The sequence below is a fragment of the Pleurodeles waltl genome, chromosome 12 (assembly GCF_031143425.1).
Source record: "Pleurodeles waltl isolate 20211129_DDA chromosome 12, aPleWal1.hap1.20221129, whole genome shotgun sequence".
In the NCBI taxonomy this organism is placed as follows: domain Eukaryota; kingdom Metazoa; phylum Chordata; class Amphibia; order Caudata; family Salamandridae; genus Pleurodeles; species Pleurodeles waltl.
In genome coordinates this window covers 88,175,313-88,189,052 of record NC_090451.1, presented here as the reverse complement: position 1 = coordinate 88,189,052, position 13,740 = coordinate 88,175,313, and the positions used below count along the sequence as shown (strand labels likewise).

Here is a 13,740-nt window from a genome sequence, read left to right as displayed (position 1 = left end):
ACACAGACAATAAATGAGGTACACACACTCAGAGACAAATCCAGCCAATAGGTTTTTATATAGAAAAATATATTTTCTTAGTTTATTTTAAGAACCACAGGTTCAAATTCTACATGTAATATCTCATTCGAAAGGTATTGCAGGTAAGTACTTTAGGAACTTCAAATCATCAAAATTGCATGTATACTTTTCAAGTTATTCACAAATAGCTGTTTTAAAAGTGGACACTTTTGTGCAATTTTCACAGTTCCTAGGGGAGGTAAGTATTTGTTAGGTTAACCAGGTAAGTAAGACACTTACAGGGCTTAGTTCTTGGTCCAAGGTAGCCCACCGTTGGGGGTTCAGAGCAACCCCAAAGTCACCACACCAGCAGCTCAGGGCCGGTCAGGTGCAGAGTTCAAAGTGGTGCCCAAAACGCATAGGCTAGAATGGAGAGAAGGGGGTGCCCCGGTTCCGGTCTGCTTGCAGGTAAGTACCCGCGTCTTCGGAGGGCAGACCAGGGGGGTTTTGTAGGGCACCGGGGGGGACACAAGCCCACACAGAAATTTCACCCTCAGCAGCGCGGGGGCGGCCGGGTGCAGTGTAGAAACAAGCATCGGGTTTGTAATGGAAGTCAATGGGAGATCTAGGGATCTCTTCAGCGCTGCAGGCAGGCAAGGGGGGGGTTCCTCGGGGAAACCTCCACTTGGTCAAGGGAGAGGGACTCCTGGGGGTCACTCCTCCAGCGAAAGTCCGGTCCTTCAGGTCCTGGGGGCTGCGGGTGCAGGGTCTCTCCCAGGTGTCGGGACTTAGGATTCAAAGAGTCGCGGTCAGGGGAAGCCTCGGGATTCCCTCTGCAGGCGGCGCTGTGGGGGCTCAGGGGGGACAGGTTTTTGTACTCACAGTCTTAGAGTAGTCCTGGGGTCCCTCCTGAGGTGTTGGATCGCCACCAGCCGAGTCGGGGTCGCCGGGTGCAGTGTTGCAAGTCTCACGCTTCTTGCGGGGAGCTTGCAGGGTTCTTTAAAGCTGCTGGAAACAAAGTTGCAGCTTTTCTTGGAGCAGGTCCGCTGTCCTCGGGAGTTTCTTGTCTTTTCGAAGCAGGGGCAGTCCTCAGAGGATGTCGAGGTCGCTGGTCCCTTTGGAAGGCGTCGCTGGAGCAGGATCTTTGGAAGGCAGGAGACAGGCCGGTGAGTTTCTGGAGCCAAGGCAGTTGTCGTCTTCTGGTCTTCCGCTGCAGGGGTTTTCAGCTGGGCAGTCCTTCTTCTTGTAGTTGCAGGAATCTAATTTTCTAGGGTTCAGGGTAGCCCTTAAATACTAAATTTAAGGGCGTGTTTAGGTCTGGGGGGTTAGTAGCCAATGGCTACTAGCCCTGAGGGTGGGTACACCCTCTTTGTGCCTCCTCCCAAGGGGAGGGGGTCACAATCCTAACCCTATTGGGGGAATCCTCCATCTGCAAGATGGAGGATTTATAAAAGTTAGAGTCACTTCAGCTCAGGACACCTTAGGGGCTGTCCTGACTGGCCAGTGACTCCTCCTTGTTGCTTTCTTTGTTCCCTCCAGCCTTGCCGCCAAAAGTGGGGGCCGTGGCCGGAGGGGGCGGGCAACTCCACTAAGCTGGAGTGCCCTGCTGGGCTGTGACAAAGGGGTGAGCCTTTGAGGCTCACCGCCAGGTGTCACAGCTCCTGCCTGGGGGAGGTGTTAGCATCTCCACCCAGTGCAGGCTTTGTTACTGGCCTCAGAGTGACAAAGGCACTCTCCCCATGGGGCCAGCAACATGTCTCTGGTGTGGCAGGCTGCTGGAACTAGTCAGCCTACACAGACAGTCGGTTAAGTTTCAGGGGGCACCTCTAAGGTGCCCTCTGTGGTGTATTTTACAATAAAATGTACACTGGCATCAGTGTGCATTTATTGTGCTGAGAAGTTTGATACCAAACTTCCCAGTTTTCAGTGTAGCCATTATGGTGCTGTGGAGTTTGTGCTTGACAGACTCCCAGACCATATACTCTTATGGCTACCCTGCACTTACAATGTCTAAGGTTTTGTTTAGACACTGTAGGGGTACCATGCTCATGCACTGGTACCCTCACCTATGGTATAGTGCACCCTGCCTTAGGGCTGTAAGGCCTGCTAGAGGGGTGTCTTACCTATACTGCATAGGCAGTGAGAGGCTGGCATGGCACCCTGAGGGGAGTGCCATGTCGACTTACTCGTTTTGTCCTCACTAGCACACACAAGCTGGCAAGCAGTGTGTCTGTGCTGAGTGAGAGGTCTCCAGGGTGGCATAAGACATGCTGCAGCCCTTAGAGACCTTCCTTGGCATCAGGGCCCTTGGTACTAGAAGTACCAGTTACAAGGGACTTATCTGGATGCCAGGGTCTGCCAATTGTGGATACAAAAGTACAGGTTAGGGAAAGAACACTGGTGCTGGGGCCTGGTTAGCAGGCCTCAGCACACTTTCAATTGTAAACATAGCATCAGCAAAGGCAAAAAGTCAGGGGGCAACCATGCCAAGGAGGCATTTCCTTACAGGCACTACCACTCTCCTAGTGGCACCAGGTTTGGGATCTCTTGCCTCAGTGTACAGGAGTCCATCTTCCCAATAGACCCTATGTGTTCCAGTTTTCTTGCCAGTGGACTCTTCAGCTGCTTGCTGCCTAAGGCCTTCAAGAGAGGGACAGGTTTCTTGCCTCTTACACAACTGCTCCCTTGAGGGTCCCCCTGGGCCTAAGAGCTCAACCTGATAAGGTTCTAACTCCATAGGCTCAGTTCCCTCAGAGGGCAGAACATCTTCCTGAGAAGAGAGGTTCTCTTTTTGGTGTTGTGTTGCAGCTGGTTTCCCAGTTGTCTTTCCTTTTCTCTTGGTAGGCTGGGCCCTTTTTCCAGACTCCAGCTCTACTTTTTCACCCTGAACCTTGCACTGTGCCCTTGTCTTGACACACACCAGTTCAGGGATACCCAGCATGGCTGCATGGGTTTTCAGTTCTACCTCAGCCCATGCTGAGGACTCCAGGTCATTTCCAAGCAAACAGTCTACTGGGATATTTGAGGAGACCACCGCCTGTTTCAGGCCATTGACCCCTCCCCACTCTAAAGTTACCATAGCCATGGGATGTACTTTAGTTTGATTGTCAGCATTGGTGACTGGATAAGTTTGTCCAGCCAGGTATTGACCAGGGGAAACCAGTTTCTCTGTCACTATGGTGACACTGGCACCTGTATCCCTCAGGCCTTCTACACTAGCCCCATTAATTAAGAGCTGCTGCCTGTATTTTTGCATATTAGGAGGCCAGGCAGCCAGTGTGGCTAAATCCACCCCACCCTCAGAGACTAATGTAGCTTCAGTGTGACACCTGATTTGCTCTGGGCACACTGTTGATCCCACTTGGAGACTAGCCATTCCAGTGTTAGCTGGAGTGGAGTTGGAAGTGGTACTTTTCTTGGGACAGGCCTTGTCTCTAGTTTGGTGTCCAGGCTGATTACAGCTACGACACCAGGCCTTTTTGGGATCAAAGTTTTTACCCTTGTACCCAAAATTGTTTTGTGAAGAGGCTCTGGGCCCACCCTCCTGTGCAGGTTTTTGGGGGCCTGAAGAAGACTCTTTACTATTTTTGTTTTTGGATGTCTCAACACCTTTCCCCTGGGGAGGCTTTGTGACCCCTTTCTTTTGGTCACCCCCTGTGGAAGTCTTGGTCACCCTAGTCTTGACCCAATGGTCCGCCTTCTTTCCCAATTCTTGGGGAGAAATTGGTCCTAGGTCTACCAGATGCTGAAGCAGTTTATCATTTGAACAATTACTTAATAGGTGTTCTTTCACAAATAAATTGTACAGCCCATCATAATCATTTACACCACTGCCTTGAATCCAACCATCCAGTGTTTCCACTGAGTAGTCCACAAAATCAACCCAGGTCTGGCTCGAGGTTTTTTGAGCCCCCCTGAATCTAATTCTATACTCCTCAGTGGAGAATCCAAAGCCCTCAATCAGGGTTCCCTTCATGAGGTCATAAGATTCTGCATCTTTTCAAGAGAGTGTGAGGAGTCTATCCCTACACTTTCCAGTGAACATTTCCCAAAGGAGAGCACCCCAGTGGATCTGTTTACTTTTCTGGTTGCACAAGCCCTCTCAAAAGCTGTGAACCATTTGGTGATGTCATCACCATCTTCATATTTAGTTACAATCCCTTTTGGGATTTTCAACATGTCAGGAGAATCTCTGACCCTATTTATGTTGCTGCCACCATTGATGGGACCTAGGCCCATCTCTCGTCTTTCCCTTTCTATGGCTAGGATCTGTCTTTCCAAAGCCAATCTTTTGGCCATGCTGGCTAGCAGGAGGTCCTCTTCACTGAGGATATCCTCAGTGATTCCAGAGGTGCTGGTCCCTCCTGTGAGGGAAGCAGCATCTCTGACTATCACAGTTGGAATCAGGGATTGAGGGTCCCTGGGTTCCCTAGTTAGTACTGGAAGGTGGGAATTCTCCTCCAGGTCACTACCATCCTCCTCTGGGTTGTCATCCTCAGAGGGGTTGGCTTTTTCAAACTCTGCCAAAAGCTCCTGGAGCTGTAGTTTGGAGGGTCTTGAGCCAATTGTGATTTTCTTTAGGTTGCAGAGTGACCTTAGCTCCCTCATCTTAAGATGGAGGTAAGGTGTGAGGTCGAGTTCCTCCACATTCATCTCTGCACTAGACATTATGCCCCTCATTCTGATTCTGGCGGGCGGCGAAGGCCGCCCGCCAGAATTCAGCCCTCCATAATACCGCTCCGCGGTCAAAAGACCGCGGAGGGTATTATGAGTTTTTCCCCTGGGCTGGCGGGCGGTCTCCAAAAGACCGCCCGCCAGCCCAGGGAAAAACTCCCTTCCCACGAGGATGCCGGCTCGTAATCGAGCCGGCGGAGTGGGAAGGTGCGACGGGTGCTGTTGCACCCGTCGCGTATTTCACTGTCTGCCAAGCAGACAGTGAAATACTTGTAGGGGCCCTCTTACGGGGGCCCCTGCAGTGCCCATGCCATTGGCATGGGCACTGCAGGGGCCCTGCGACTCCCCCTCCCGCCATCCGGTTCCCGGCGGGAGAACCGCCAGGAACTGGATGGCGGGAGGGGGAGTCGGAATCCCCAAGCCGGCGCAGCAAGCTGCGCCGGCTTGGAGGATTCCTGGGGGCAGTGGAAAACCGGCGGGAGACCGCCGGTTCTCCCGTTCTGACCGCGGCCAAAGCGCCGCGGTCAGAATGACCAAGGGAGCACCGCCGGCCTGTCGGCGGTGCTCCCGCCCCCGTTGGCCCTGGCGGATTGTATCCGCCAGGGGCAGAATGAGGGCCTATGTTTCTAAAAGTTGGAATACTTTTTAAGAATCTAAAACTAGTTCTAGAATCTAATTCAAACTTTCACAAAACTTTTAAACTCTAAAAGAAATGCTAAAAAGGGACTAACACAAGGCCCTAGCAGGACTTTTAAGAATTTAGAAAAATAGCTCAAATTGCAAAAATCAATTTCTAATGACAATTTTTGGAATTTGTCGTGTGATCAGGTATTGGCTGAGTAGTCCAGCAAATGCAAAGTCTTGTACCCCACCGCTGATCCACCAATGTAGGAAGTTGGCTCTGTATGCACTATTTCAAAGTAAGGAATAGTATGCACAGAGTCCAAGGGTTCCCCTTAGAGGTAAGATAGTGGCAAAAAGAGATAATATTAATGCTCTATTTTGTGGTAGTGTGGTCGAGCAGCAGGCTTATCAAAGGAGTAGTGTTAAGCATTTGTTGTACATACACACAGGCAATAAATGAGGAACACACACTCAGAGACAATTCCAGGCCAATAGGTTTTTGTATAGAAAAATATATTTTCTTAGTTTATTTTAAGAACCACAGGTTCAAATTCTACATGTAATATCTCATTTGAAAGGTATTGCAGGTAAGTACTTTAGGAACTTTGAATAATCAAAATAGCATATATACTTTTTACATAAAACACATATAGCTATTTTAAAAGTGGACACAGTGCAATTTTCACAGTTCCTAGGGGAAGTAAGTTATTGTTAGTTCTTGCAGATAAGTAAACCACCTACGGGGTTCAAATTGGGGTCCAAGGTAGCCCACCGTTGGGGGTTCAGAGCAACCCCAAAGTTACCACACCAGCAGCTCAGGGCCGGTCAGGTGCAGAGTTCAAAGTGGTGCCCAAAACACATAGGCTTCAATGGAGAAGGGGGTGCCCCGGTTCCAGTCTGCCAGCAGGTAAGTACCCGCGTCTTCGGAGGGCAGACCAGGGGGGTTTTGTAGGGCACCGGGGGGGACACAAGTCCACACAGAAAGTACACCCTCAGCAGCGCGGGGGCGGCCGGGTGCAGTGTGCAAACAAGCGTCGGGTTTGTAATAGGAATCAATGGGAGACCAAGGGGTCTCTTCAGCGGTGAAGGCAGGCAAGGGGGGGGCTCCTCGGGGTAGCCACCACCTGGGCAAGGGAGAGGGCCTCCTGGGGGTCACTCCTGCACTGGAGATCCGATCCTTCAGGTCCTGGGGGCTGCGGGTGCAGGGTCTTTTCCAGGCGTCGGGATCTTAGAGTCAGGCAGTCGCGGTCAGGGGGAGCCTCGGGATTCCCTCTGCAGGCGTCGCTGTGGGGGCTCAGGGGGGACAACTTTGGTTACTCACAGTCTTGGAGTCGCCTGGGGGTCCTCCCTGTAGCGTTGTTTCTTCACCAGTCGAGTCGGGGTCGCCAGGTGCAGTGTTGCAAGTCTCACGCTTCTGGCGGGAATTGCAGGGGTCTTTAAAGTTGCTCCTCTGGAAACAAAGTTGCAGTCTTTGTTGAACAGGGCCGCTGTTCACAGGAGTTTCTTGGTCCTTTTTGAGCAGGGCAGTCCTCTGAGGATTCAGAGGTCGCTGGTCCTGGGGAAAGCATCGCTGGAGCAGTTTTCTTCCGAAGGGGGGAGACAGGCCGGTAGAGCTGGGGCCAAGGCAGTTGGTGTCTCCGTCTTCTCTGCAGGGTTTTTCAGCTCAGCAGTCCTCTTCTTCTTAGGTTGCAGGAATCGGAGTTCCTAGGTTCAGGGGAGCCCTTAAATACTAAATTTAAGGGCGTGTTTAGGTCTGGGGGGTTAGTAGCCAATGGCTACTAGCACTGAGGGTGGGTACACCCTCTTTGTGCCTCCTCCCAAGGGGAGGGGGTCACATTCCTATCCCTATTGGGGGAATCCTCCATCTGCAAGATGGAAGATTTCTAAAAGTTAGAGTTACTTCAGCTCAGGACACCTTAGGGGCTGTCCTGACTGGCCAGTGACTCCTCCTTGTTATTCTCATTATTTCCTCCGGCCTTGCCGCCAAAAGTGGGGCCGTGGCCGGAGGGGGCGGGCAACTCCACTAGCTGGAGTGCCCTGTGGTGCTGGAACAAAGGGGGTGAGCCTTTGAGGCTCACCGCCAGGTGTTACAGCTCCTGCCTGGGGGAGGTGATAGCATCTCCACCCAGTGCAGGCTTTGTTACTAGCCACAGAGTGACAAAGGCACTCTCCCCATGTGGCCAGCAACATGTCTCGAGTGTGGCAGGCTGCTAAAACCAGTCAGCCTACACGGGTTGTTGGTTAAGGTTTCAGGGGGCACCTCTAAGGTGCCCTCTGGGGTGTATTTTACAATAAAATGTACACTGGCATCAGTGTGCATTTATTGTGCTGAGAAGTTTGATACCAAACTTCCCAGTTTTCAGTGTAGCCATTATGGTGCTGTGGAGTCCGTGTTTGACAGACTCCCAGACCATATACTCTTATGGCTACCCTGCACTTACAATGTCTAAGGTTTTGCTTAGACACTTTAGGGGCACAGTGCTCATGCACTGGTGCCATCACCTATGGTATAGTGCACCCTGCCTTAGGGCTGTAAGGCCTGCTAGAGGGGTGACTTATCTATACTGCATAGGCAGTGTGAGGTTGGCATGGCACCCTGAGGGGAGTGCCATGACGACTTACTCGTTTTGTCCTCACCAGCACACACAAGCTGGCAAGCAGTGTGTCTGTGCTGAGTGAGGGGTCCCCAGGGTGGCATAAGATATGCTGCAGCCCTTAGAGACCTTCCCTGGCATCAGGGCCCTTGGTACCAGGGGTACCAGTTACAAGGGACTTACCTGGATGCCAGGGTGTGCCAATTGTGAAAACAAAAGTACAGGTTAGGGGAAGAACACTGGTGCTGGGGCCTGGTTAGCAGGCCTCAGCACACTTTCAATTCAAAACATAGCATCAGCAAAGGCAAAAAGTCAGGGGGTAACCATGCCAAGGAGGCATTTCCTTACACATTGCCTATAAGTTAAGCGGACTGCTTTTGTACCAAGCTACCAAAGGATTAAGTACAGTTTACTTTTCCTTGTTTTTGTGGCTCATCCTGACAAGGATGGTGGCTGGTGGTTGAGTAGGTCCGTCATACCCCTGTTACCCCCCAACCAGCACTATTATTTTTCAGGTATAATTAAATATGATTCTTGTAGTTTTGAGAACTCTTGAAATATTTTTAGTCTGTTGAATCATGGTTTCCTACCTCATTTTCAAATCTGGCTGCATTATGGTAAAGGCTTTGGGTGAGAGTTAAATACATTACAGGATTTCATCGCTATGATGTTTATGCAATTTCATCTTGACGTGAAAAGCACAGCCTGCATCTCACTGATACATTTATTGACAAATGTTAAAGATCGAGCTGGGAACCAGCATAACACTGACACTCTTTCACAGTGTTGGCTTCTTCTCTGCACACAAAATAGTAAAATATGAGCATCTGTGTACTTACTCCATACTGTTCACTTTATAATGAAGAATAACAGGCATATTTCTAGAGTGCTGTGGTTCACTCTCCACAATTGTGAGCATTTGGTCCTGTCTTGTGGGCTGAGCAGACCAAAAATGTGACATAATACAGATCAATAGTGTGCTGGAGTTAATTCTTAAGAGACTGTGGTAACTTTGTTAAAATGAAAAACGTGCTTTCTCCCTTAACTCTATCCTTTGCAGGGCTTTTCGAATCATGGATGATAATGGAAGTAGGTCTTTGGACATGGAGGAATTCTCTAAGGGCTTACATGATTATGGTGTAGTTATGGACAATGACGAGGTGGAGACGGTATTCAAGCTCTTTGACAAAGACGGCAACGGGAACATTAATTTTGAAGAGTTTCTGATGGCCCTGAGAGTATGTTCAATCTTTTTCAAATGCATATAATATTCAGTAGATTGCACATGCTTTCTCTATCGCCTTGTGATATTTTGCAAATAATGTTCTTTAAAGTAACATCATGTGAATTGTCTTGCAAAGTATTAATTCCTAATTTTTTACCAAACAGCTTTGAAAATAATCTGCAGAATTAGAAAACATCTATCCTTCACTTGAGCTGATCATCTAAGTGCAGAAAGGGTGTCCCTTTTATTTACGAAAGACAGTAGAGCAGTTTCCGATGGAAACACGGCAGCGCTATCAGACGCTGCGTGGCAAGTACATACACCGTCTTTCTTTTACTTCCCGGACTCTTCGGGGAGATACAGGCAGGGTCTATTTAGACCCTTTTGTTTACATGTCCCAGACTTGGGGTCATGCTTCTTGAGGTTTTGAAGTTATTACGCGTAAGGAATACCTGGCCTTGACTTGGAAGGAACGCGGATCCATTACCTTGGATTCTTTTATAAATAAAAATTTCTTTGGTTTACCTCTCCTCATTTGAGTTAATTCATTATGTGGATATAAAACTGAACACCGTTAGCTACTCTTCTCTAAAAGTTTTTCTAGAGCCTTGAAAAAGTCCGAGAGGACGAAACACGTGTTGGCTGTTTTGGTTCTCATCTTTGCCTGTTCATTCTGAGGAGGCAGACTGTTATTGCAACCTGCCATTTACTTTTTTCAGATGTGGACTTAAACATCTTTGATTTATGATTCAACTACCTAGCACTGAGGATTAAACACTGCATACTAAGTCACCCGACTTTGGACTCACTTATTTGGAGTGCCCTGGTTGCTCTCTTCTTATATCCTTCACTTGAGCTGATCATCTAAGTGCAGAAAGGGTGTCCCTTTTATTTACGAAAGACAGTAGAGCATAGGCGGAAACCGATGAGGCAAGTGAAGGCAACAAATAATGGCTGCACCAGGCATAAAGAGTGTGTGGTGGTGTACAGAAGCCTATAAGCAGCCAGGAGAAGGCAACAAATAATGGCTGCACCAGACACAAAGAGTGTGTGGTGGTGGACAGAAGCCTATAGGCAGCCACAGAAAGAGAGTGATTTGCACTGGACAGCAAACAGAAACATGCATGGGCAAAACAAACAGGTGTAACACATTTTCACCCATTTGGTTCAGGCTTGTACACACCATATAAACATATGTTATGGGTCTTTATACAGCACTTACTTCCTCTGACCAGGCGCCAGAGTGCTTTGCATTCAAGTAACAAGCTACTCTGTGTGAGTCCAATGTTAGTGACTTAGGGCCTGATTAAGAGTACGGCGGTCCGAAGACTGCCCTACTCGGGGTGGCGATCCGGCTGCTGCGACCTTGGCGGTTCGACCGCCAGACTACTATGCTGATGGTCGGACTGCCACAAGACCATCACCAGGATCGTGGATCCTGACGCGTTGGCGGAGCTGAAAGCCGCGTTTAAGCACGGCGGTGCCGATGTCGGCATCACCATGCTGATCATGACTTGCCTTTCCGCTGGCCTTTTCATTGCGGGCACCCCACATGAAAACGCCTTCGGAAATGTAAAGACGGGGCCATGTCATGGGCAGTGGAGAGCCCCCCTGTCAGCACATTCGGAATTCAGTTACGTCAAGTAGTGATCATGCAAGCAGACATGTATGTATCATGCGCACATATAGCTACATTCTGGCAATAGTGGTACTTATGTAATTAATACTAGTTGCAGTCATCCCAGAAGCAACAGATTCCCAGCCACTGGTGGTACTGCTAAACCCAACAAAAAGGGGGACTGGGAGAATTGTGGCGGTCCAGTGTACAGTCTCCCAAACCATTCATATATTAACTATTGAAGTACACTCTTCCGAAATGTGGACGGCCTAAAAAAAATATTCATTGAGAACGTACCAGTCACCCAAAGCATTTGCTTAGTAGGAGCAAGTGCCCTCACCCACCAATTAGGTGGCATGCATCATCTCGGGAGTTGCTACTCATCAGGCAGGTGCTGCAATGCCCAGCGGACCCCCCAAGGGGGCTTTTTGTTCGAGATCTTTTGTGATAATGCCATGAATGTCAAGTCTATTTTGGCTTGAGTGTGAAAGACGTGTGAAGGATTGGGAAAGTGAAATAAAATTGGCTAACATTTTCAAGATACCCATCCTGAAGGACCAGTGACATGAGCTATTTACTGAGTTTGTAAATACCTTCTTAAAAATGTAGCACAACATCCTGAATTCAGTCTGCTAGAATTTGTTCTACACAATAATTCAGATTTCTGTGCAATTATTTTTGCACAGGGATTGGAACTGTATGGCCCACTTGAGACCAGGTATAAATAACCCACTTGCACTGCTCTACATTACCATGCAGTGTATCGTACTTAAAACAACTTGTCTCCTGTAGCCAGCATTGCTAAGATAATTACCAGGAGGCTAATATACCCTGGCACAGTCCAGTAGTCAGTCCGAAAAACAGCTTAAAGGAACCAGACCCTTCTTAGGGCATTTTCTTTTACAAGTCAATAGAGTAACGTTGAACAGACTATGCCTATAGCCTGAGGAGGCAAATCAACAATAATGAGGAGGTTAGTCAAATTACTGATGGAGGTAAGTGTATGTGATTGAAACCAGTCCCGTGGAAGTTCACTGAAGCCATAGGGATGTGATGAGCTATTTTTGCCATCTGATTGTAGCGATCTTGCAAACATAAAACCTACAGCAAACATGCTTGGCCTTGGAAAGCACAAGAGCAATATACGCTTTGTTTTCCTCTGTATCCTCCTCCATGTCATGGAAACTAAAAGCTTTAATCAGGTGTGGCTCATCCCCAGAGGCTGCCATCGGTTTTCCTTCCTGTTCTGTTGGGAACAGCTGTTGACTGTAAGTTTGGCCCCAGTGAGTTGCACCATCGAACTTTAACACACATTTAATTTGCTTAGGCTAAAGAAGACTTTGATAAACTTTATATTTTTTATTTCTTGTTAAGAATTGGATCAATTCTATCACACATCAATTTAACTTGGTTCTAGAAGGCGTTATGAATGAAACAAAAAAACTGTGAAAACCATTAAAATGCATTGATGTTATCAATCCCTTTTTTCTGGCTGTTTGTGTGTTTGGCGGTGGATGTTTTGGTTCAGTTTGTAGTTTTTATATCTCAACCAGAGTCCCATAACTGAGTTTTTTAAATTAAATTTAGAGTAATAACTTAAAATTATTTTTCAAATTTCACAAACTGCAATCATTGCTTTATTTTTGTGAGTAAACTCATGCTACCACAAAACAAAGCATCAGTACATGTAAAAATAATGCTAACTGATTATGCACTCTATTTTATATGTCAAATCAAGGATCATCTAGGTCGAAAACTAAAAAGAATGACTGCTCTCCATAGGGCTAGTTTCATTTTTTTCCCATGAAAAGTAGTATATCACAGCCTTTGTGCAGGATTCCACGGAGACATTCTAAATATGTCAATTTTCTTTTTCGGAATTTTTTTTATATAGGAAAGAAGCATAAATACATCAATTTTAACGGTTTTTCAGCACTATAAATTAAATTTGGCGGAGAATAGCCACCTTCTTTCAAACATTACCAATAAAAAACAAAGCAGGAAATGGAGTCATAGCCATTGCATATTCCATGAAAAGAAATGTTGAGCCTATTAGAATCTCTGAATATGTTCGGTCACAGAATGCATTGTACATTCAGTTTATACTCTTTTCACTCCAGAGAGCAAGAATACACACACATCTCTCAAGGCTTTAAATATATCTAAAAATACATTTCGAAAGTACTTTTTCTAGTTTGCTCATATTCTTTGACTATTGAACATAATTTATTTTCGAAAAGGTAATATTTTTACCCATTTCTTCAATAAAGGTAAACCTCTCTTTTCACAGTTTGAGACACTTTTGAGATAATATATAATGTTGGAAAATTAAAATACCATTGATGTTTTGAGACATTACATGACATTTTAGACGTATGAAATCTTGAGATTTATGGTCTTAAAAAGGATATTACAACAATTTATTTTAAATATATATTTTTAAATGGGTATGCAATGTAATGTTTATATTTGGTGATTATACAGTACAAATATGGATTTATTAAAAAATATATATATGTAAAAATAAAGAATTAAATATTATCAACAGAAAGAGATTGAGCAAGTTGTTTATTATGATGGGTTTGAATATGGCCATATGATAACTACTATATTACCCTTGTGAAATATTTGTTATATGCTATCAACATTAGTAAGGATTCCTATTGATGAAATCCATAAAGGGAATTTTTTATGTTTGTTATATCTATAAAACATTACATATAATATCACCTAAATAATACAGATAAAATGAACATGAAAAATTCACAATACAGAAATACAGCTCTGCTAAATATTTTAAGGGTACAATAAGTAAGTAAACTCATTAAAATACAGATGACCCTTCAACCAATAAATATATTTGTCTGTTTTACGAAACAAGAAACCACAAAGATCATCAGTATTGAATTGATTTTAAAAGCACCATAAAGATTGTGTTTTCTTTACATTCTCTTCTTAGACTATATAGACTAGCTTTGTAAATACCAATATTCTTTATCAAGGGC

General features: G+C 46.3%; 1 protein-coding gene across 2 annotated transcripts in view; it reads left to right on the top strand.

The window, feature by feature from the left end:
• The window catches only part of LOC138267797 (calcyphosin-like protein), a 91,716-nt gene that overhangs the window by 33,046 nt on the left and 44,930 nt on the right, over positions 1–13,740 (top strand). For both annotated transcript variants that reach the window (XM_069217003.1, XM_069217004.1), the window contains exon 3: positions 8,953–9,130. In XM_069217003.1, coding sequence (XP_069073104.1) covers positions 8,953–9,130 — 178 coding nt within the window. The remainder of the gene's footprint in view (positions 1–8,952; positions 9,131–13,740) is intronic.